This window comes from Spermophilus citellus (genome assembly GCF_964194105.1).
Source record: "Spermophilus citellus genome assembly, chromosome: 17".
In the NCBI taxonomy this organism is placed as follows: domain Eukaryota; kingdom Metazoa; phylum Chordata; class Mammalia; order Rodentia; family Sciuridae; genus Spermophilus; species Spermophilus citellus.
Genome location: NC_138199.1, coordinates 7839861 through 7865290, shown reverse-complemented (window position 1 = coordinate 7865290; position 25430 = coordinate 7839861). Strand labels below are relative to the sequence as shown.

General features: G+C 44.4%; 1 protein-coding gene across 1 annotated transcript in view; it reads left to right on the top strand.

The window, feature by feature from the left end:
- The first annotated feature begins 268 nt into the window (after window positions 1-268).
- Window positions 269-25430, top strand: part of LOC308635993 (heparan sulfate glucosamine 3-O-sulfotransferase 3B1) — a 41151-nt gene continuing 15989 nt past the window's right edge. Inside the window, exon 1 of the mRNA XM_081270965.1 lies at window positions 269-1281. Within this exon, the coding sequence (XP_081127091.1) occupies window positions 728-1281 (554 nt within the window). The 5' untranslated portion in view covers window positions 269-727. The remainder of the gene's footprint in view (window positions 1282-25430) is intronic.

Below are 25430 nucleotides of genomic sequence, written 5' to 3'. Positions count from 1 at the left end.
CTCCAGCATCCTTCCCACCATCTGCTCCTGTCACCAGTCCCCGGCCCCGCCTCTCTAAAACCGCCCCTTGAGTCCTGCAGCCAATAACAATCCCCAACCACTCTCCACCGCCCCGAACCCTTTCCACACCCCCACGTTCCGAGAGAAGATTGGCTGTTTAGCGCTCGGCAAAGCGCCTGTATTTGCATGGTGTTCCGGGTTTCTGATAGGTAGAACGGCCTGTCACTCCCGAAGACCGGTCCCGCCCACTCCACCTCAGTCCCCAGCTCCCTTCCTGCGCAGTTCTCCTCTGCAGCCTCTGCGGGCAAGTGCCGGGGCTGCTCTCAAGGATTAGTTCTCTGGACTGCTAAGAGGCAGCCCCGGCGAGCGGTTGTGCGCACCGTCCAGAGTGACCAGGGCGCGAGGGTGCAGCGTTCTTCTGGCCCAGCGCGGGTCATGGCACGACAATAACAGCCCTTCTATCAGCAATTACCGCTGCTCTGACTTTCCGTTCCAGTTGCTGCTCCTCCCGGGCAACATGTCAAGAGCCGCCGCCGCTACAGCTGCCGCCGCCACCTGGGGAAGAGCAGCAGCAGCAGCAGCAGGAGTGGCAACCGCGGGTACGCGGGGGCAATAAACCGAGCAGCCCGGCCTCCAGAGGGTCAAGGGACCCTCACCGTGCTCACTGCTCCGGCCAGACCTGCGCCATGTGCTGAGCCATGTCCCTGGCCGCGCCCGCGGGCATCGCATGGGGCAGCGCCTGAGCGGCGGCCGATCCTGCCTCGATGTCCCCGGGCGGTTCCTGCCGCAGCCTCCAACGCCCCCGCCACCGGTGAGGAGGAAGCTCGCGCTGCTTTTCGCCATGTTCTGCGTCTGGCTGTACATGTTCCTGTACTCGTGCGCCGGCTCTTGCGCCGCCGCTCCCGGGCTACTGCTGTTGGGTTCGGGGTCCCGCACTGCACACGCCCCGCCAGCCCTGGCCACAGCTCCAAATGGGACGCCCCCCAAGTTGCCTTTCCGGGCACCGCCGGCCACCGCATTGGCTGCTGGCAAGGAGATGGCGGAGGGCGCCGCGAGCCTAGAAGAGCAGAGTCGCGAAACGCCTGACTCCCCCAGCTCCATCTCCAGCTTCTTTAGTGGGTCAGGGATCAAGCAGCTGCCGCAGGCCATTATCATCGGCGTGAAGAAGGGCGGCACGAGGGCCCTGTTGGAGTTCTTGCGCGTGCATCCAGACGTGCGCGCCGTGGGCGCGGAGCCCCACTTCTTCGACCGCAGCTATGACAAGGGTCTAGCCTGGTACCGGTGAGTTATTTGACGGGGCCAGGGTCACCGGCCGCGACCCAGACCATGAGGAAGGGAAACCAGGCACACGTTGGGAAGATGGTTGGGGGCACCGTGGCTGGGAGGGACAGAGGATGACCGCGTAGTGCAGGCTAGTAGCGTCGAGAATCCCGCCCCCGCGCGGTCCAGGTTACTCCTTGCTCGAGTCTGGCTACTACCTACAGAAACTTCTCACGGAGAACTTAGTGGTCCGTGGTGCCCTGAAAAATTAACTAGGCGACTTCGTCGCAAGGAAGCGTGGCAGCGATTGGAAAGCGCTTAGGGAAGCGGGCTATCGTCTAACCCTGGCAGTGTCACCCATGAATCAATCCAGTGTTGGTAGTGTTTTTTTTTTTTTTTTTTTTCTTTTTCCTCCCCGGAGACCGGGACACTGGGAGGAGTGTTCTACGCCTCTTGGGTAGCAGTCTCCTCCCTAGACCAACTTCTAGAGCCGCTTCTGCTCCCCAGATGGGGAGGGGGGTGGAGACCACGGCATCCTGCCAAGGCTGCCGAGAGTCTGTTAACTTTTTTGTTACAGTCCTTCTTGTTACCGGAACCCGAAGGGGGTCAGACCCGCCGCGCTCGCGAGCTGCTAGGGCTGGGGAGGGTGAGCTGGGCGGGTGGCTCTGCGCCTCTGCTGGCTGTGGCGCGCCGAGCGTGGAGCGGTGCTGGTCCCTGTCGGGCAAAGGCGCGCACTGCAGCTTGCCCGCCCTAGCGGCGCGCAGCTTTGAAGGAACCGGAGCGCCCCAGGCACAGCCCGTAGGTTTCCGCCTCCCAGGCCTCGGTACCGGGACACGATCTCTGGTCTCCGCCGCCCCCGTTCAAGTCAGGGCGCAAAGAATATTCGGGCCCATTGATCAAGAAATGAGGGTTGCCTAGAAGTCGCGGCTTCCGGAAATTGTGCTCTCAAATAGAGTTGTGAGTCCAGTTCCAGAGGGACAGAGGCCCCAAGGTCATAATTACGACCTCTGCCTATTGCTTCCCTCCAGCTACTGGTCTTTTGGGGTGAGTGGTTGGGGTGGGAGACAGGCTCCAGGCTCCGGAAACCCGGTTTTCTGATTAATGGGCCCAGGCACTGGTCCTCATTCCATCTCTCTGGTCACCATCCCTCAGCCGACACTACTCCTCGAGTCTCCGGCATTTTTCCAATACCGGTTAGCTTCAAAGAGGCTGGAGACTTAAGAAAACAAAAGGGGAGAACCTAACCGAACCCCACTTCCTGTCTCCACTGCATTTCTCTGGATCTGGATAGGATGGGGGAAAAAAAAACAGTGACTGACTTTAGGATTAAAACCGCTCCTTTCCCAGCCGCGTCCTCCCCCCCACACACACTCATTGTCTTTAATGTTTTTTATTATTGTCAGGAGTTGCCTAAGTCTAGAGGTTTAGCCAGCCGTGACAGCCGCTCTTCTCACTATTTCCAAGACACTGCCTGAATTCACGTCCTGACTAGAGAACTCTGAGCCTCGGTGCTCTCATCCGTGCAGTGGGGATGATACTGGTTCTCCGCAAAGCCGGGAAGTGAATGCATTGGTGCAGTCAGGTGCTTGGCTGGCACTTGGGGACCTCTTTAATTGTTAGCTATTGTCATTGATTGGATGTTATTTCTTCACCATAACCACCCCCTCCTCCTCCTGGGATGGTGGTTCTGGGAGTGGAGCGGGATGGCAGGCTATAACTAGAGAGCCCTTCTAAGGTGGAGCCCAACAAAGCCGGAGGCAGCCCGGGATTTTCTGAGATCAGACACTCTTGCAGGCCGGGTTGGGAGGAACGGAAAGGAAAATAACCGAACCCTTGGTGTCAGTTCTAGAAGCACCTGGAGCAGGCTGTGGAAATCCCCCACAGGGAGATTCACGAAATCTCCTAGGCGGCGGCCCTCCACCTGCCACGTTCCTTTTGATCGATTCAAAAACCCTGAATAAAGTCGCGCTGGAAACTCTGGTCGCGCTCCTGCTGCCGGGAGCGCAGCCTGGGAGCTACGGGCCGGGTCCTCGCCTGGGAGCTGCCCTGGGAGTGGCTACATTTGGCCGAGCGGGCTAAGGCAAGTCGCCAGAGGCGCTAGGTTAATCATCCTTCCGAGCTATCTAACTAAAAAAAAACTGACTAGCAGGACTGTCGCAACGCGGAGGTACCAGAGGAGGTACAGAGCCCGCGGCCGCGACCTGGGAGATGCAAACTGCAAACTCGCAGCGTTCTCTGATTGTCCCACCAGGCGTGTCTGGCGCGGCCGCAGGGTTGGTCGTTTTTTTGTTTTTTTTTTTTTTTTGTTTTGTTTTGTTTTTTTTAAGGAAATTAAATATTTTAAATACTATCTGCTTAATTACAAATTTTAAACTAATTTAAAATATTCTGAGCAAATATGTGGACTTAACAGTTATTTTGAAGGTGACCGTTTTAACTTTAAACCCAACACCGTTAGGACGCCTGACCCAGGGTGCTATACGTAAGAGCCAATGTTTGGGGTTCACCCTTCGCCCTCGCTGGAGTTCCCTCTCCTCGAAAAATCCCTGCTCCACCTAAGACGTGAGCTCCATTGTACCTGAGCTGTCGGTAAGCTCAGGCGGCCAATTGGAGAAGAGTATAAATAAAAATTAAGCAGAAAGAAAGATGCAATTCCGAAAATGTTTTAAACAAGTCCTCAAAATGAGAATCTATGAGAAAGGGAGACATTTGAAAGGCATTTAAGACAAAAATCTATGAGTCTGGATGGTTGAGCCCAAGGGTCAGCCTCCTAATCTGTTGGAGAACCAGGTCATGGCTGTCTGAGCCGTCGTTAATGGGTTTAATGGGGTGATCCACAGCCCCGCCAGTGGCCTAACCCAGTAGCCCAGGGCCTGGACGGATTTGCATGACTTCTCGGAATTTGATTGTAGCTCCTTCCACTTGTCCTCAAGAGACACTATCAGCCACATGAAGAGGGTTCATGCTTGGATGGAGACCACCGAGGTGTCAGCGCGGAGCTGACCCCGCACTGGCCAGAGAGTGGGAGTCTTTGCACTCACTGCTTAACCGCTGCAAAAATCACACGCGCTAATTCGAGCTGTCTGAGCCTGAACTCGAGTTTGTTTTAGTCTGCGATTCAGATTCTTCTGGGCTTACTTTTCCAGTTCATCATTCAGCTCTTTCGAATTAAACTCCCAAATTTAGCAAGTGCTGATGAGGCCCTCACGGAATGACAGACATATGGGTGCTATATAGTGACCCTGGACTTTACCTTCAGGTGCTTGGATGTGATGGTGTCTGAAAATAGCAGGGTGTGGTTCAGGAGAACTAACAAATGCAAAAGTGGAGAAACTACTCACCCTAGATGGATTTAAACTTCGGATGGCCAAACACATATAATTTTTAAGATTTCCCTTTTCCTCTTAAGTTTTGGTAGATTTTTACGAATATTAATGACCTTAGTTTGGGGATTAACTTAGCCAAATATTCAGTGATTATTATTTATTTTACAGATATGAGCTTCATCTTGACTCCCCTTTCCATTTTTGGTTGCACAAAATAAACTGACATTTCTATGATTTGGCCAACATTAAACAAATCTGTGTGTGTGTGTGTGTGTGTGTGTGTGTGTGTGTGTGACATTAAATGTTTTTTTTTCCCAGTGTGCCAGGCACTGTTTCAAGTTTTACAGGATTAGCAATTTAATCCTCATTACAGTCCTGTGAAGTAGGCATTTTTACAGATGAGGAAACACAGGCACAGAGAGGTTAAGCAACTTGCCCAAGCTCTCACAGCTGGAAAGTGGCAAAGCTAATATACCACCCAGGCAGTCCTGCTCCAAATATTGTCCTGTGTCATGCTCCCTCACTAAGTGACTAAAACATGGTGTTAGTTATATATGTTGAGTTAAAAACTGAATTTGTTTTAAGAGTTTGACAGTTTTCTGACTGCCTCCAGTGATCTCAGTGGGGATTGCTCACTTTGTCATTAACTTTATTTATTTATTTATTTTTGGTACCAGAGACTGAACCCAGAGTCCCTTAACAACTGATCCACATCCCCAGCCCCCTTTTATAATTTTTTTTTTTAAGTTTTGAGATAGGGTCTCACTAACTGGATTAAAGGGGCCTTGCTAAATTGCTAAGGCTGGCTTTGAACTCGTGATCCTCCTGCCTCAGCCTCTGGAGCCACTGAGGCATGTGCCACCACACTGGCTGTCATTCACTTTAAAAGAATTTCAACTCCAAAACAAACTAGTTGGTAATATCCCAAGTTGGTATATACTAAATTGAGGATAATCACACTACTGTGACACTTTTACTTTTCTGCACAGGACAGCTAGAATCAAAGGAGTCATTAAAATGACAAAAATACCCTTCAAGTACAGAGGCTAAGAAAATATAGTATCCTTCCTGAAGAGTAGATTTATGCTCTGCCACTTGCCCTTTTTAAGGCTGGGAAGTCTAAGAGGACATAGGTTAAGTGATGTGTTCCCAAACTCCTTGGAATCAATTTAAAAAATATATAGTGTCCCCAAATCAAGTAATTAAATTGGACTTGTTAACCAAAAGACAATTATAACTAATACTTTGAGCAGATTTCTTTAGAATGAGATTCCAAAACCCAGAAACTGCAGAAAACTCTCCCAAAGGGTAATAGCTAAAAAAAAAAAAAAAATCCCCTATATTTTTAATTTAATGAATATTCAGAAAATGAATTTCCCCAGTCTTTTTTCTAAAAAACCGGTGGCCAAGCCTGTTCCTGTCTTCACTGAGGGAAATGTAAGATAAGATCTTATTGGAGATAATTCCATTTTGAAATAATTGCACTTATTCATTCCTGGAGTTTAAACCAAGAATGAAACTCACTTCCAAACTGCTGGGTGAAGACCAAAGATCTATATTTATATGCAACAATTTGAAATACAAACCATTATGTTACAAAGCTGTCAAGATTTATTAGCAAGACAGTGTAGCATGTGCTGAACTCTGTTTTTAATTAGGCACCTAAATTAGACCATAAAATGGTTGATTAATCTTTTACAAGTTGAGGGGAAAATATAACATAAATTAACCTAATCATAAGTGTTTTCCCAGATGCTCTGAGTTAATAAAATAGTCAATATTTAATAGCAATCTATTTGTTTTAGATAAATAAAATGCTGAAATGCATGAGTTAAATTACACTTATTATCTTCCAAATGATACATTTATGATTGAATAAGGCTCTAAGAATTAGGTTGCAGCACATACCTTAAAAAACATTCTTAAAAAGATAGACTGTTACAATTAGGAATTAAATGATGACTAAACCAGATTTTGCTTTTTTGATGGGACCTGGTTATTAAAAAGTTATAATTTAATATAGATCAATATTTATGAAAGATATTTTCCCAGATAAAGTTGTATTGTTTGACATTTCAAGGTGACTTGTCACAGCTTCTGTTTTTCTAGGTTGGTGTTTTAATTTTGTTTGAAATTTTTTTAATATTTGGAAAGATCAACACGTCACAAAATCTTTTTCCAATAATGTATGCTAATTTGCCCTTTGGTTTAAAACATGTCATAGCACATAAAATTTTCTGGTTATATAAAATGACTCTTTTAGTTACTAAAATTATTTATAATTAAAAAGTGCACCAGGAATTTTTAAAACAACAAACCTACGAGTCAGCTATTCTTATGAATTAAGGAGGTGCCATTTATTTAATACTTCAGAATTAAAAATATAAGACTAAGATTGTTTTCTATGTCAGTAGTTTTTTTAAAAAAATACTTTGTGTTCTCACTGTATGAACAAGGAAATTAAGTTGATTGACAGAAATACAAAATGTCCACCCTAAACTCAGAACATAATAAACATTTCTTTTGCTGTGAATAGTTTCCAAATAGGGCCCTACCTCTCATTTAACAGTGGATGATTTCAGACCATCAGAGAAATTTCAGCCCTTGGCTGCTGAGATAGTCAGGAATCCCAGCAAAATGAATTCCCCAAGTATGTGGCATATTTTCAAGGGTAATGAAAACAATATGCTGCCTACCTCAAATGAAAACATTTACCATGACCAAAAAGAAATGAGATACTGATATCTTTGAAAACTAATTGTACATAGACCATGAAACTTTTTTTTTTATATTTAAAACAGTACCTTGTGAAAACTCTCATATTCCTCTCAAACTATGCCAAAATAAAACTAACCTCAAATAAAACTGATGTTAGTGCATGATGGGGTTTTCGTTCTGATTTTTCTTTTCAAAATATTTGAAGAAAAGTTTAGGATTTAAGGAGCAATTACCATCTTAGTAACATGATAATAAATAATTTTTCTTTGCAACCAAGGGCTATGTGTTAGAATATTCCTAATGCTAATAACATCCATCTTTAAATTTTTTGGAACATAAATAAGGGTAGTATTAATTTCCTATGTGTGTATGTGTGTGTGAAAAATATATATAAATATATATTTTATATATATATATATATATATATAATATATATATCTTAAATTCTTCTTTTAAATAGATTCCTGAGACTTGATTAGTATTAAAACTAATACTAAAAAATACTGTGTCCTTTAAAAATTTACTTCATTTTTGTCACAGATGGAACATGTTTAAATAACAAAGTTGTACAGAACATCCTTTGCCTCTCAAAGTTCTAGTGTACTTCTAGTGTAGCACAGCAGTGTGAGTATTATTAATAATGCACAATATATTCAAAAGAGTTAGAAAAGAAGAATCAAATGTACCCACAAGTAGAGAACAATTTAAAGTGATGGATGTGCTAACTGTCATGAATTGATCACTGCCCAATGTATACATAAATTGAAATATCATTGTCTATCATAATTATTTACAAATATTACATCAGTGAATATAAAACGAGTTCAGAGCTATAGAAATAGATATGGTTAAAGAGGACTGTCGGGGAGCTTGTATTTTATTGATATTAAAATAATCACCATATGTTGTGGGAATAAAATATTTTTCTTCTAAATATGATAAATGTGTTAAAAAAAAAAAAAAAAAGAAGAAGAAGACTGGTTTAACCTGAGGTTGATGGTGTTTTCGTCCAGGGTGGACTATTTCTCATCAAGGGGTCAGACTTTGAAGCACCTTTGACTAGAAGGTGAACGATTCCATGTGTGTCCGTGAGGAACTTGGAGCACAGGACTCGGAATCCCAGTTTTCTCCGGAGTCTCTGCCCCCCACTACTTAGCACGGTTACACTGGCTTAGAAAGCCATAAAATGCTGAAAGATGGTTCTGGGCAATATGAGATGGGGGGGGGGGCGGGGAGCAAATGCAGAGTGAAAACACACTGGGAAGAGAAGTGACAAGAAACAGATTTTTCACGCACGCTTTTGATTTAATGAATGGAGTGGGGGTTAGGAGGAAAGAGCTGCCTCCCCCAACCCTTTTATTCAGATCTGGTGACAGAAGTGTCCAACATGGCCCCAGACCGGTCCCCGAGGTGGCCACGTGTCCGTTTCTTTCTGGCAGTTTAGAGCGTTCACGTAGACGTCCCATTCTGGAAGGGTGGCCCAGGGCGCTGCCGGGGACAGAAAATGGCTCCGCGGCTGGCGGGCCTCGGGGATCAGTCAGCCTGGCACTTGTGTCGCGTGGGATCAATGCATCTGGTCCGAGGACCGCTGAGCCCCGGAGACAGATGGCCTAGCGGGCCCGTGTTGGGGGCGGGGCCGGCGGACGGGTGGGGGCTGCCCCTCCGCCCCGAGGGTCGCCGCCGATGGCCACGTGACCTGCCCGAGGGAAGCGCTCCGGCCTCACCTGTTGGGCTGAGCCAGCTCTGGTGGCCGGCGCTGGAGGTGGGCGGAGCCGGCGGGACTCGTCCCGGCGCTAACTGGTCGGAGTGGCTGCTCGGGGGACCAATGCAGTCCCAGAGAGGGGGCGGGCTGAGCGCGCGCGTCCCGCCCCCGCCGGGGTGGGCCTGGCTGTTCCAGCTGCTTCGCGTCTCTTCCGAGCAGCAATGGGTTCTGAAGCGCTTTCGCTTTTTGAGCCTCGGTTATCAGCTGATCTGTTTGTGCTCTCATCCTTTCTTCACTTTGCCCTTTTTACACCTTCTGCAAAAACTTCCCAGCCTTTTAGAGCGGAAGTGTCTGTAAGCATTGGGACAGAGGCAGGCTAACCTCCCCCTGCATTCGTGGTAGTTGTAGGGTAGTGGCCTGAGTGGGTTCTTTAAGAGCAGAGCACACTGACTTCTTAGGGCCTTAATTTTTGGAGTAGACCAAGGAGAGGTGAATACTTTGAGTTTCCAGCTATCACGTCCCTCCCTTTTAATTTGGAGGAAGGATCCCGCCCTCAGTGCATTTACTTCTGTAATGGGTGCCTGGAAGGTGATTCAGCAAACTCGGTGGATAACTAATTGAAAATAGCTTCATTTCCACAGTCTAGCCTGTCAAATGACAGTATGAAGCCCCTTTCTAATGATTCCTCAGTCTCACCTGCACTAAGACCAAGTGTCCTGTGTACACCCTCCGCAGATCTCCAATGCTCTGGAGTCTCCCTCATACACACTCTTGAGCTCAACCTCCTTTAGGGGCTCTGTGCTGGTCCTCCAACTCCCGCTTCCCCTTTGGCAACCTCTGAGCTTCTCTGCACCCTCAATCTGCAGGGTGGTCAGGAAGGGATCTCATTCCTGGCTACAGACAGGCTCACCACCTTCTAATGCTGCCCCAAGGCCTCAACCCTCAAAAGCCTTTTCCTTTCAGGATGGACTTATTCTGTGGCACTGAGAATTTTGTTGTGGAATTGAATGAAGCAAACCCTTTCTCTGGATTTTTTCTTGGGGGCATAGGTACATGATAGGTATGAACAAGGCGACAAACACACATAGGGGATTGCTTGATGCTGCAAGAGATGTTGAAGAAATGCAAGGTTTATTCCATACTTCCATTAAAGTGCAGTCTCCCTGGGGAGACGTCACACAGCACACAATTAGAGAATAGCAATTCCCCGATACATAGCTCCTGGTGCCTTCCCCCAGCTGAGCGGCTTCTCTCCCCTACCCTCCCCAGCCCCCAATCCTTCCTCTTGAAGTGCTCTTTGGCTGGTCCCTGGTGCCCTCCTGTCTGATTGTTCCAGTCTCTAGGCACTTAGCATATGCTAGTGCTGCCAGTTAACACAGATACACAAAGAAGTAAACATCCTGTTCCCACCTAAGAGCTTTTGAGGAAGCCCCAAGTGGGTGAGTGGGTGTGTGGGAAGAGGTGGAGCAAAGTGACAGAGAGGTAGGAAGGTACTCATTGTTTTATCATTGACCCGAAATAATGAGGAAGCAATTGATGACTATTTTAAGCCTTTTATATAATCAATGAATAATACATTCCTTTTAATTTTTTTAAAAAAAAATTTATTTTGAGACAGAGTCTCTAAGTCACTTAGGGTCTAAATTGCTGAGGCTGGCCTTGAACTTGGGATTCTTCTGCCTCAGCCTCCAGAGTCACTGGGTTTACAGGCATGTGCCACCATGCCCAGCCATAATACAGTTTTATAAATGATGTTTACCTATTTTTATTTCAGTGACCAACAAGGATTTATTAGTACTTGCTTTTTAAAAACTAGGCTTTACTTTTTGGAGCAGTTTTAGGCTCACAGCAAAGCTGAAGTACAAAGATTCCCTGTCTGTCCTGTACCCCTTCACATGCCCAGCCTCCCCCTACTTCCAACATTTACCACCAGAGTGGTCCATTTGTTGACATTGGAGTTCTCTGCTGGAGTTTTACACTATGGATTTGGACAAATGCATAAAGATATGTATCCTTTAGTAAAGTATCACATAGAGTAATTTCACCTCCCTAAAAATCCCATTTGAGCATTTGCTTTTATCAGGTGGTATACAAAACAGCTTTTGAAGTGCTAAAGAAGTAAAAGAGTCAAGAAGTTGATTAAAATTTACAGGCTCAAAGAGGTCTCAAAGCATTTTAAGCACTGAGTGTTAAAAACAAAACAAACAAACAAAAAAACAGATCATTAGTCCTGCCAGATCACTGATATCTAAAAACATTTTAGGAAAAGGAGGAAGCGCGAGATCATATAACACAAAATTTTAAGTATGATTTTTTAATGATACTTTTCCAGGAGCTTTCCAGGTAAGGAGGAAAGAATAAGTTATTAGTTACTTTGAGATACAATAGGGGTTAACTCAGGGTTCAGTTAGTGGGGCTTACCATATGCAAGCAAGTGGGCCAGGCTCTTATTTAATCTTAACAGTGATCCTTTCATGTGATTTCCCTTATTTTGCAAAGAAGGAAGTTCACATAGGCTGCCTGAGTTCATCCAGCTATAGCTATTGATGACTCTGCCTCTTGAATACAAAGAAAAGAAGGCTTCTCTGGGTACCCTTCAAGCTCCATAACCTAGAGATTTTGTGGGTTGCTGAAATTTGACATGATGTTCCTCCTAGGCCAGTTCAAGCCATCTCTTCTATTTTCTCCCCACCCAAAGACAAAGACTTTTCCATATAAACGTCTCCCCTAGATTACATTTTCCTTCTCTTTTTCTGTCTCTGTACTTACATTTTCTTCTAATCCCCACGCTCACTTCTCAGCCCGTCTTTGTGGCTTCCATACCCATGTCGTTGGTGGCAGTCTTCATCCACGTCATCCATGCACCAACCTGTCATTTGGCATCATCCTGTAGACCTTGCTCCTGCTATAGCATCTGTGCATTTGACCCCTCTCTACTGCAGCCTCCTTCTGTCCCCATCCCTTCCCTCTTACCTGTTCCTTTTAATTGCTGGCCACTTCCACACTGTTTGAATTCTTAGGATTCCACTTAGCATTAGCTTTTTACCTAAGCTTGGATCCTTGTATCAGGATCACATTGAAATTCTCCCCACTTTGCACTTTGTGGCCTGTTGCTTCCCTACGGTATTGTTCAAAACCCTAAGCAGCCTCATCTGCATCTGTTGGAGACACCTTATATTATACTGTCCCCAGCAGCTGTGCACAAGAAGGGATGATCATAAAGCAGGCCCAGTCTACCCTGAGCTTATGTCCTCAACCAGGAGCATAGACAGCTCTTGTGCTGTGGTTTCCTGGCCCTGCAAGGACCACCTATTGCTCACACCAAGACCCTCTGTGTGTGCTGTTCCTTCCACTAAGCATTTCTCTTCTTCAAGTACCACTCAGTTGAACTCTTTCTCCGCGGGGTGGGGGTGGGGGGACCTCCTGAGACATTGTGGAATTTATAGAATTTTACTCCAGTAACCACTTTTTCTCAACATGGTAATATTTGATAGCTTTCTCAAGGATTCCCTCCATCATTTCTAAGGAAATGTGTTCTCTCTTTTAGATATAATTTGAAGAAAATCCCAGACTTCATACCATTTCATCTCTAAACCTAGTTTGTAGGTTTCTTTTAGACAAAATTTTATTCACATGCCTACAAAAAGTATACAAATCAGAAGTGTGCAGTCTGATGTGTTTTCCCAAAGTGAACATATTGGTATTTGGTAATAAGCAACAAAATCAACCCCCAAAGCTACCCTGGTACCCCATCTGGTTACTATCCCCATTCTAAGGACAGCCACTATCCTGCCTCTTCCCACTGCAGATTCATTTTACAATTGTCCAATTTAATGTAATGAAATCCTGTAAAAGCATGGAAATTTATCAGGATTATTGACAAACTAGGAGATTCCACATATAAATCCAGATGTGCTGCTTCTTTTATAAAGGGAGTAACCCTGTCTTTCTCATGGTAGCAGCTAGCTGGGGGACGCTGCTGCACCTGAGGATCCCCATCACTGTCCCCTGCATCTCATTTGTGAGATGCAGGGGACCTGTAGTGAAGCAGGTCTCCAAGCTTTCTTAGTGCCCTTCGTTTATTTGTTACCAAGCAAATAAGAGGAGCTACAAACTCTAGGTATGCACATTTCAGGATCGAATGTCCTCAATCCAGTTCATCACGGACATTCTTGTTAGATTTTGGCATTAGCTTTTAAAATCTAACTTCATTTTATACCTTCATAGGGATCTCAGGAGAGGCTTTGTGGAGGTCTGCTGAGCTGGATGCTATTTATAATTAGAATCATTATCATAAATTCATTTTCAGTAACAAGCTTCTATTTTCACTGTGCTAAGGAGGGAACCTGGGACCTTGTGCATGCTAGGCAAGCACTCCACCCCTGAGCTGTATCCCTAGCTCCCCTCCGATTTTTAATTCTTTTATTTCCCTAATTGGCTCTTCTTCCATCTGCATCCCCCTCCAATTGCCAATTCTTAGGTCAGCCCTTTGCTACAAACACTTGATGACCTTAAGCAAGTCAGGTTTTTGTATTTCTATCCTGAGGACACTTTGTGGGTAGTCTGTGGGTCCCCTTTCTTTTTATAGAACAGAAAGTTGTGGAAAGGTTACTATGTGATGTAAAGGGAAAAAAAATGATTCCACGTTAGCTCTCTTAAAGGTTCTGAAAAGTACTGTAGCTAAAAAGAAAAAACAATGTGTTTAATTTTTTTTTCAACTAACATTTCCCGTTGTGTACAAAATCCTCTTTTCATTCATACCTTTCATTATCTAGTGGAGAGGTGTTTGTCTGGATGCGGATTTGGGGAGCAGGGGACCTGCAATGGAGCAGGTCTCCAGGGTTTCTTGCAGTTCTAATAATTTGATCCCTGAACTTGTGCTTGTGTACCTTTGTGTACATTTTTACCCCCTTCCCCCACCCCTCTCCACTTTCACTCTTGGAACGGGCTGCCCCCCTTGTTGCTTGTGTTAGAATCCACACATCTCTCTCATGGGATGTCATCTCAAACCTAGTGGGTCCACACCTCCCTTCCTTCCTCCCCCAAGATAATTGCTGCAAAGTGAATGAATCAAGAATGAGAGGTGGAATTGTAGTAAATCAAAGACCCTGGTTAGAAAGTTGCTGAGGCCCAGGCCAGAGAAACAGACTTGCTGATTAGGATTTCAAGTCCAAGCTTGCTGAGAGCTTCTTTCGTAGCCTTCCACATGCTGTTATTCTGTAAGCAGGCTAATTGCAGGTTCTGCTTTCCTCCAAACAGCTGTGTCTGTTTTCATAGGTAAGTAAGTGCTCTGTGTTGGTGGTATTGACAGAGCAAGATGTTTGATAGTGTTAGAAAAGGTGAAGGTCTTTTCCACCCTGCCTGGCAGGGAGTTCTCTTGTGGTTTGTATATGTTTTATCCTCGCACTGAGATGATTGCTCACTCTGGATGTAATGTTGAAGTCTTCCTTAAATAAGGTGAATGCTAGATGTAAACATTGGCAGCAATTTTTCTAACAGTAAGTTAGAAAAAAAAATGCACGTTCTCTTTCTGTGTCTGGAGCCAAGGGGGGACACTTAAAAGTGTTCTATAGTCACAGAGCACCGGAATCAAAGGAAACTTTCAGATTAGGTGTCACTGGGAAAGGAGGTAAGCGGAACCTTTTAACAGAGGGAGATGGGGATCGATTTACCTGTTTGTGTAAAACCGAAGTTGCAGTAGTATCTGGATTCCCCTGGAGTACTCTAAGCCTGCTACAATGATCCTATTATCTCCTGATGCACTATCACAGACTCCTCCTATTTGGGGAAATTCTAACACCTGCTTGGGTCACCTCCTCACCTCTACCTCTGCCCTGGCTCAGTGGGGAGACTTTGCCAAGGTCATTGCACATGGTCTAGGTGAACAGTCTCACACCGGGGTAGAATCCCCTATTGCATGTACCCTCTAGTTTTCTGTTCTTATCACACTTCCCTTCCTATAAAGTTACGTACCTTTTAAAGGGATATTTGATCCCTACCTTCTCTTTCTGCAGGGCCTTGTGAAAATCAGGCAATAACAAGGCAGCCTTATTGCCAGTCATGACCAGAGCATCTAGGTGGTACTCCTGATGAAATAATGTGTCTGCCTTTCATTCACTTATCCATCCATTCATGATTTTCCTCACTAGACAATTCTTGAACATTTAGAATGGGTTGAACAGTAGGCAGAAAACAAGCTGCTAAGCCATTGTCTGCTAAGCCATTGCCTAGGGGAGCTCATATGCTTGGTAGAGGGGCCATGATGAGCAATATATAGAAGAAAGTGAGAAATGCTACGGAGTAGGGGGAGTAGGGGAACCCAAAGTAGAGGCTACTAGTGAGTTGGGCTCTGAAGGATGGATAGGAGTTTCTGGATAGGATCATCCAGAAAGTTCATAAAAGCATTAAGGTCAGGGAAGCTTCATGTGAAAAAGGCTCAGAGAAGCCTGGAGAGCAACAGAAATTCCTTGCATGGAGCAGAGAGGACATCAGAGATTGGGGAGGAGAGGGGTCAGAGGTGGAGAGGCTGATATGCCATGTTAAGAGAGAGGCCCTTCATCCCACAGGCCAGAGGAAGTTTTTCAGACCAGCAGAGCCTCCCTTACTAAATGCATTGACAAGCTCTACCCAAGTTGTGCACATGCACACGTCTTTGAATTTTCTTTTTCTCATGCATTTTTGAGGAAAATGAAATAATTTGAATTGCAAGACAGAGAAGGCAAGAAAACACATAGGTGGCTTCTTAAGAGGAACCGCCCTCAACCCTGCTGGATAATGCAGTGAGGCTCGTGGAGTTACTGGGACAAGCATTTGGTCCCAATGCTGCTCATGAAAATGGACATGTGTCCTCAGTCCCACTCCTTCTCACTGAAAAATCTGCACATCCTTCTCCCCAAGCACCTGGAGGACTGTCCCAGAGGGATTTTGTTCTGTGGTTGGAAGTTTCCAGGGGGAAGAGAGCTGTTTTTCTCTAATCCCTTGCTTTGCTTCACAGGCCAGTTTCTCCAGCCTGGTTTGGAGCAGCAGATGGTTCACAAGCTGCTGCAGGCTAGGCCCTGCCCACCTCTTGCTTTCCCTAACCAATTCTGCAGAGGGAGGATCCCTGTCATTCCTTGGGAGGGGCTTCTAATCCAGGCGAGTGAACAGGCGACCAGGGAACATCCCATGGCCAGCTCTCACTGATTCTGCAGGGGGGTGAACATTCTTTCTTAGGTCACAGAATCCTGAGTGGGTCTCAGAATCCTCAGATCAGCAGAAGCCACATTGGTGCCCCCAATGGTCAGCATTCCCAGAACTTTTGAGTCCTATTCCTATCCCTCATTTTGGAGGAATTCAATTAAGTTTAGGGAGCTTCCACCTTAGCATACAAAAGGGGTTGAAATAATTGATCAGATCTTGTTTAGAATGGTATTCCCCTGACCAGAGTCTTTCTATTTGTAGGAGATGAAGAGGAGAGACCAAGCAGGGTTCTCGGGAGTGCCAGCCTGGGATTCCTGGGTGGGGGGCTCTTGATGAGCTGGCCCATCTGTCTCCTCTGAGAGAATGTTCAATCATTCACAGTTATTTTTAGGGTTTTTTTTTTTTCCATTTGCAGCTGGAATCAGAAGTACAGAACAGGCTCTTGACTATTTTGTGTTCTGTGAGAAGAACATTTGCAAGGGAACAGATGTGCCAGCTTCCTCGAGACTTAAGCTTTCGTTTGTTTTTGAGGACTTTGAGCAAAGTCACCTCATCTTACCCAGATGTTGTCTTTTTGGGGTGGTGTGGGCAAGAACATGTCACCCAGCATGATCTTTGTAGTTGATCATGAACTTCATCAGCTTCCTGATGTGGCAGGTGGATGGTGGGTCCCAGAAACACAGGGTGTATGTGTTGTGTGTATGTGGGGGGCTCCTAGCAGACAGCAGTGGGATCTGGCTGTAGGTAGAGAGGATTCCTGTGATCGCACGCTTCAAAATCAACTGGGTTAGGAGCTTACATTGACCTCACGCAACTCATCATTAACACGTGACCTTCATAAAGAATTTTCTAGCTGCTGCTTACCAGTTACATTCTGATTTGGATTTAGTGCTTGTTTGTCTCTCAATTATAAAATCCTTTGGCTTTTCTTCACCCAGGGAAGTCTGTTGACAGGTGTCATGTGTGGCATTAGAGGAAGGAATGATTAAATATGTCGAGGTGGCAGAGGACCTAAACTGGGAGGGCTTCAGAGGAGGTGACTCCAGAGTGTGGTTCTAATGGATGAATAGGAGTTCATGAGCAGACCAAGTGAGGAAGCTCTCCCTTGGCAAGGTCTTTATGCAAGTGATAAGGAGGTTTCCATGAGAAAAGTGCGGTAGATGCAAGGAAGGACCCCAGAGAGAAGTGAAAATGTGTGGGGCTAAGGGAGCAGGAAGGTGACTGAGATCTGTTGTGAGGAAGCCTTAATTAACATCATGACTTCAAAGAGTAACTAGTATAAGTTATCCTGCACTTTCTTTGTCCTTCCAATATTTTCACTTGGAAATGGGAATTACAAGATGCTGTTGAATCATATTCAGTGGGAATTGCTTTTCCTGGTAATCCGAAAAGATGCCACTCAGAATAAAAAGCCAACACTGGAGATCCTTTTTGCACGGGTTGTAGGATCCAGGTCCTCGTAGCCGGTTGCTGTTTGCTTGTCTGGATGTAGCCTTTCATTAAGAGAAAGCCAGTAATTAGAAATTCCACTTCTCTGGTGCGTTGGACCTACAACAAGAAACGGCTCCCATGGACGCTCAGTTTTCTGAGGCGCTAAAGAGGGTTCTGCTTGCTAGAGCCAAAATGCCCAAGCTGGTAATTACTAGGTGGCTTTGCAGGCACACACCTGTTCTGAATGTGCAATTAGTGTCTGCTGCCCTTCTTACTGAGCTTGTGGCTCTGCATCTATATGCACAGGGTGGAAGGGGATGGAGGCACATTTATTCTCTCTATATCCCGCAACTCCTTTTCTAAAATATGAACATTTCTTATTCTATGTATTTTTATCAAAGCCAGATTTCTGATCACTGCACCTCCTTAAGAAGCCACCTCTTGATTTTAACAGGAATGACTTCAGTTTACTGAGCTCTTATCTGACCACTAAAGTAAGAAAGTGTCACCCCTGACATTGTTGGTTGTTCAGAAGAGAGATTGCAAAGGAGGGAGGGCTCAGGGGATGGAGTTGAGAGAGCCTTTGGGGGCAGAGTTTTTTCCCAGAATGGCTGGCTCATCAGACACTTTCCACTCCACATTCCTGGTTTATAGCTAGGCTAATTTAATTTCCAGCTGAGAGGCCACTCCCCATATGATGGTAATCTCAGATAGTTAATGAGCTAGAAGAGAAGACAGCCTATTGGATTGATTCTTGCTCCTCAGCTCAGTGGTTTCGAAGGCTAATTTATTAGCCTGTTTGTTCCATGGTTTGAGAGGCTTGGTCAGCCTGGCACAGCGTCCTGGGTCTCCGTTTTCTAAAGATGGATTGAGCTGTGACTCCTAGCCTCTGAGAGCATTTAGAACGGGCTCTTTTCCTTACACCCTGGTTTGTTTAAAGGGAAGGAGGAGAGCAGAGTGGATAAGGCCAGGCCCACTTATCTGCAGGATACCTGGAAAGCCCATTGTGAAATTCCAGTTCTTGCCTTTATTCCAGCTGCATCTGTATGACCAGCAGAACCTTCTGGGTGAGCTGCATTGAGCAGTTCTGGCTTGCAAGACTATGACCAGGATTGGGGGCAAGGGTGGTTTTCCTTCTGTAGAACGCTGACACACTTGAAGAATCCAAAAGCTGAACCCCGCACTACAGAGTAGGAATTGGGCCAGAGGAGTGAGGGCTAGGTCTGGGGAAGGCTGATCACTGCACCTCCTTAAGAAGGTCTCAAAATAAAAATTAAAAAGGACTGCGGTATAGATATTACAGTATTATGTATATCTACAAAGTGCTGCTTATTTCATTATAGTTTATGGCCCCACATAATTAATAAAAAAAAACACATTAATTTAAAACCAAACCATTTCATTTCTGATTGTGAAGAAGGAAAGCTCTTTAGAAAGGAGGGGGTTGATCTTGGGTGGGTCTGAGGTGGGATGATCAGTCTCCTTGATCTTATAGAACTGTATAGATTTTTAATAAACATGAGATTCAAAGTGTAACATTGTGGAGTCTGGTTTCCTGCTTTGCCATTTGAGTTGGGGCCACTCAGCCTACTTGCTCTCAGACTCATTATTCCCACATGTAAAACAGAGGAGAGCACCCCGTGAAAAGCCCGCTGTCCAGCCCCTTGACACAGATAAAGTGCTCAACAGGTCTTAGAGGCAATATAGTCATGGCCCAGGCAGAACAGGAGCCTGGGAACCATCTTATAAAAATGGAAGCCTATTTTTTCTTTATCAAAGACAGACATATTTTTACGTGGCATGAACTTCAAATATTGTGACATTGAACTTCAAGTGTCTGTGACTTTATAAAACCATGTGGACCCATTTTTGCACCAGGTCATCATTTCAATTTTTAATAAAATATAAAGGCAGAGCCAAATATAGGTGGTTCAGGCAAAGCATTTGGATGGTGAGCAAATCTTAGGGAGCCCACATGAAATACACCCCACATGAATACACTCTAGATAACCCAGAACATGTTCACCCTACCCATTTATTGACCCCTGGCACACACCTTGTCGAGGAGGCTTTTGACCAGTGGCATAGCTGACCAGTGAGTGGCCAGTAGCCAGTGGCTAACTGATAGATTGCATCAGGAGATCTTAACCTGGGCTCATGGGTGGGCCTGGGGTCTGTCAATACCTGACATTGAGAACTGAGCTCCACGTATATGCTGCATACAGAAATTTTGCTGCAAAGGATCCATTTCTTTTCTCGGATTCTCTTTAGCTCCAAAGAGCTAAAGTTTCTTCTCCAAAGGTCACCGATCCTTGGGATTTGCATACCCTTTTTGCAGCCAGCCAGGAGAACATTTCTGTTGTGATAAGTAACAAGCCCCATTTTTGAACAATAGGATGAACCATCTATCTTCACAGAAAGGACTAGCCTAGGAAAAGCTCTTCGAATTCCAGCTTCCTGGAGATTTTACATGGGTGCACAAAGGTGTAGACCAGAGTCAGGGCGTCTTTGCATAGTTGACTCCAGGCTTCAGTCTGTGAAGGTGGAGTCCTGACTGCCTCCAAGTGACAAGTGACTCTGTGCATCTAGCAAACTCAGGAAAACATCGCCCTTGGAGAGGTTTGAGCTTGATTAGTTTCCAACCCGTGCTAATGGGGCCATAGAGAGCGTATCTCTTATTGGCTCCTTTAGGTAGTGTTTGCTTATGGGCTTAGTGCCCTGCGCTCCCAGCCGAGGGATGTGGAAGTGGATTTATCTGGGAAAGTAGCAGCTTAAAGGTCTTTATTTGGCTTTTTCAGCGAATAGAGAACACCACTGAGCATTTCAGAGAGAGGCAGCCATTGATCTCTGAGCCCTGGCTCTGGCTGACCTCCAGAGACTAACTCACCCCAAGCCAAACGGATCCATCTGCACAGAGCTGGCCTTCCAGGGAATGTGTTCTAGCCCAGAATCCGGGGTGATCCTACCTTTCCCTCATTTTCTATCTATGTCAATAAATGAACCCAAGAACCCAAATCTTCCATCGTTTATAGCATATCTTGAGAGGACATATAAATTCTGCCAATGTCCCCCCATGCCAAAAACTTCTTGGAAAGCTGCTACTTGTGTGGACGAATTCGGAATACCTGGGTGTCACACCCTGCATTAGCCTTGCCAATAGGAGATGTGCTGTCTATGACCCCGTTAGCACATGTTGCTTACTTAAAAAGGCAGAGTGCTACTTGTCCCCACTGATTTCCCCATTATCTAGCTGTTACTAGTTTTTGTTTTCTTCTTTCAAAGAAAAAAATTTTTAATGAGCTATCCTTTTCTTTGTTACCCCCCCCCCCCATTTAGAGCTACATAATTTCATTTATTTTTATCTACCTTACTGGAAAAGTACGTAAGATTTTTTTTTGTTTTGTTTTTTTTTTTTTAAATAAAGGACAACAACCACATAAAGTATGAGAATAAAAGAAGAAATTCAGTAGTAGGGATATACAATGGAGACAGAAAGTAGCTCAAAGAACGGTGCTTACCATCTACAGCTTCCTAGAAGTCTTTACAAAGGTAGACCTCCATGAGAGGAATCATAATAATGAGGTGTTTGCTCAAATCAAGTGTGACTTTTCTTTTCTTTTCTTTTCTTTTTTTAAACTAGGGATTGAATCCAAGGGTGCTTTGCCACTGAGCTACATCCCCAGCCCTTTTTACTTTTTATTTTGAGACAAGGTCTTGCCAAGGTTTTCACTAAATTGCAGAGACTGGCCTCAAACTTGTGATCCTACTGCCTCAGCCTTCTGAGTAGCTGGAATTACAAGTGTGTACCATGGCACCCGCTCAGCAGTGTGTCTGTTCTTGATATTAAGATGGGAGAATGGATACTGGCACAGAAAGAGCCCCTACAAGAAGCACACAGTTAATTTAGTTTTTTTTTTTTTTTTAAGAGACAATTTTTCTAAAAAAAAAAAAAGTTGAAATTATAATTCTTATCCACATATACATTGATGGTGTTAAGAATTTTATTTCACTTATTACTTAATGAAGGACCCATGCAAATGTTACCAGTAGTTCAAAGAAAAAAATCCAAGGAATTTATACATTTACTTGGAATAAGGAATGTTGACATATATTTGCAAGTAAATGAGAAAGGGACTTTTTCAAGGAGTGAGATATGGAAATAGAAGTCTATAGAACCTGGGCCAGAAATAATTTATTCATAAGTTTATGGTTATGACTTATATATACTCTGGGGTATAGCTCAGAGGTAGAGTCCTTAACTACCTAAGCACATTCTAAGTCCTGGGTTCAATCCCCAGCACCCCCAGAAAGGGGAAAGAGTTATATTATATTGCTACATTATTATCTATAACTTATAGCTTTGCAAAAAATCTCAAAGGTAATAAAGGGCAGGAGTCAGACAACCTGAAGGTCACGCTCTTAACAACGTACAGCTTTTCTTTCCACCACAGACACCCATTAATCTATTTTATTTTATTATTCCAAATTTCTATTTTCTTCTATCAGTCTTCAGCAGGCTCATGGAATTTATAATCAGCTAAAAGCCCAAATCTATTTAAGACTTGCTGCTGTTAAGCACTGCCCCCCACCCCCATCCCAAGCCAACATTTTCATGCTGCTCACCTCTTATGTTTTATGTGGCTTCCTGTCACCTCTCAGGTCAAATGCAGATTCTGCCTGCATGTGTTTATTCATTCCTTGAGCAATCATTTATTTTTGCCACAGTGCAATTAAGGCACAGTCCAGTCGTCAGACCCCTTGAGAACAGGGGATAGATAGATGATTCAGGTAGGGGTGTGTGTGTGTGTGTGTGTGTGTGTGTGTGTGTGTGTGTGTGTTTTCAGGGAGGATGTTGGGAGGGTGCTGGTTATAAGAAGGGGACAAGGACTTCAGAGAAATTCACTAGAAATAATATTATCCTTGGGTAACAAGAAACAGCATAACCCATTGGAAAAATAGCAGGTTCTTGCCCCCAACTAGGATGAGGTAGAGATGCGAGGGACAGTTGAAAACGAAGCCATGGAGAACTTAGAATTCTCTTGGAGACAGGCCATGGACCTGGTGAGAGTTTGAAGGTCATTTTCAACATTAAGATACTGTGATGGTCTCTAGGTTTGTGGGAAAGATGGGTGGGTCAGTGGGTGGAGGGATGGACAGGGTGGATGAAGTCTTTATAACCTTATTTCCCAACATTTCTCAGATAAATAAACATTCTTCAGTCCAGGCTAAGTGGCTCAATTGCTATCTCACTGAGTATGTTCTGTTCATGCTCCTGAACTGATTCCTCCAGCACCCACGAGGAGCATGAGGTTTAAATCCCAGGCTGCTTTCCTCTCCCTGCTACCTAGGAGACACATGGTGTATCTCTACCTGACGTCACTTGCTGGAATGCAAATTAATTTTAATCATAACTAATTTTAATAATAATTAAAGCAAAAGAATAATTAATAGACACCTGCTCATTAGAGCCACTTTCTCATTAAAATTAACTTGTAATCACAAGAAGGTGTGGTTTATTACTGACCACCAGAGGTAGGGCATCCAAAGTTCTGTGGTAACACAGTTTGATTTGCACATGATTTGCTTATATCTCACATGTAAAATAAGGAATTCTGATTTTTTAAAATTTTTCCTTTTGAGACAGGGTCTCATTAAATTGCCAAGGCTGGCCTCAAACTTGTGATTCTCCTACTTGAGTCTTTTGAGGTGCCAGGATTACAGGCCTGAGCCTGGCGAGGAACTCTGATCTTATAGCTCAATTGTTCTTTGATTCTACTTATTAGCATTCAAGTTCCAGACCTTTTTATGTTGATGGCCTCTTAATATAATTGTGTCACTTAATGTAATGAGAATGGTGATATATAAATGTATCATCACTGAGACCATCACCAGTTTCAAACCTGGATCACATGGTGATTTATAATTCCAGGTTGCCCCCAATTCCCTTTGCACATACGCCTCGTGACTGCCTGTCGTTAGCTTTAAGCGTAGCTAGTTGATTCCTTTTCATTCATTTTTCATTTGTCTATTCAACAAATATTTTCAAGTGCTTCGTCTGCCTGGGGTCTTGCTATTTTCTTGTATTTTTATTTTGAAGGTAGAAGTCTTCAAAATTCATAGTCAAGCTGGGCCCAGTGGCACATACCTGTAATCCCAGCAACTCAGGAAGCTGAGGCAGGAGGATGGCAAATTTGAGGCTAGCCTGGGCAACTTAGTGACTCCGTCTCAATATTCAACATAAAAAGGGCTGGGGATGTAGCTCAGTGGTACACCCCTGGGTTTAACCCCCAGTACGAAAAAATAAAATGAAATTCACAAAATAATATTAAGCAAAACATGGAAGGCTTGATAAAATTCAATCAAACATTTTGTTCTTAGAAAGAGTCGTTGGTCTTGAAGATAGTTACTGGGTTAGTGTTTCACTGAGGCTAATGCAGGATAAAAGGCTAATCTCACTTGTAATTCTTAGCAGCTCCCTCAGTAACCATTTAGTTATTTGATCTCCTTGGTGCTTACAGTTTTGTTCCCTTGGAGTTGGGGGTGGGGGACCAGGTCGGGGGTGCTTTGTCTAAGACACAGAAATGTTGCTAGAAATTGTATTTGAAGACTCATCAGTCAGGCAACATCACCTACCAAACAGAATGTCACAAATAATGAGGGGACCCATTCGAATCATTCAGAATATTTGTGAAAATATTCTGCCTCCAACACTTCCCCTCCGTTGTATCTTTGGATATGAAATAAACAGGCAAGTTGGCCTGTCTGTAGTAATCCATTGAAAATTTATGGAGCTTTTGGAATAAATGGTTTAACCATGACAATGGAAAGATAAGAATTTGAGAGTGTAGGACATTTTCTCCCAGTGAAGGTTGACTCTGGGAAGCTTCCAAACTTTGTAAGCTGAGACTTTCAAAAATGGCAGAATTTCATTGATGAGTATCAAGTTAGGGTGTCATTGCCATGCCACTTAACGTTCCTGAGATCACTCTTAACCAGCTTCACACAGGGACCCACCTACTGGGAAGAAGTAAGTACTAATGAAGAATGCAAGATAAGAAACAGCAGTGTTTTATCAGCAGTGTCTCCAAGTGTTACACCCTCTTGATTGTTCTCTCTGGTTAGAAAGTACTTCTTCTCTAAAATGTTCTTCTTGAGCTATTGAAAACCTGTGATAAGGAGAGTTTATTTGTATTCATTTCCCTTCATTTTAGTTTAACTCAAGCTTACAGTCTTAAGTTTTTCTTTTTTTATTGACCTAATTTACCTTATACTGTTTTCAGTTGATAACCATAAAATGGGGTTCTGTTTGTTGAGCGGGAAGGGAAGCAGAGAGTGAATGAAGCCATTATCTTGGCCTTAAGTCCAGTGCTAACTGGGATTCCACACACCCCCTGCCCTGCCCCCAGGAGGTGGAGAGGGTAACTGAGGGTATTTGCCCTGTGAGTCTCCTACAAGGAGCCTTAGATGTGAAATTGAGGTTGTTTCAGCCAACCACATCTCCACCATGTTAAAGGAAAAGTAGATTGTGTATGTGTATGTGTTTTACACATATATTTGGTTATAGTTGGACATTTATTTATTTATTTGTATGTGGTGCAGAGGATCGAACCCAGGGCCTCACAGCCCAGCCCTCTACCGCTGAGCCCCAGCCCCAGTCCCAGTCCCAGATCACACGTGTTTTAAACACAGTGTCATTTCTCAGTTTTCTTTGGCTTGGATCGTCTTCAGTAATGCCAAACTAAGAAGGGAAGTTCAGTTTTCTTTAGTTTCCAAAATTCTTGGGGTGACTAAATAGGAGGGGCGGGCAGGGGAGA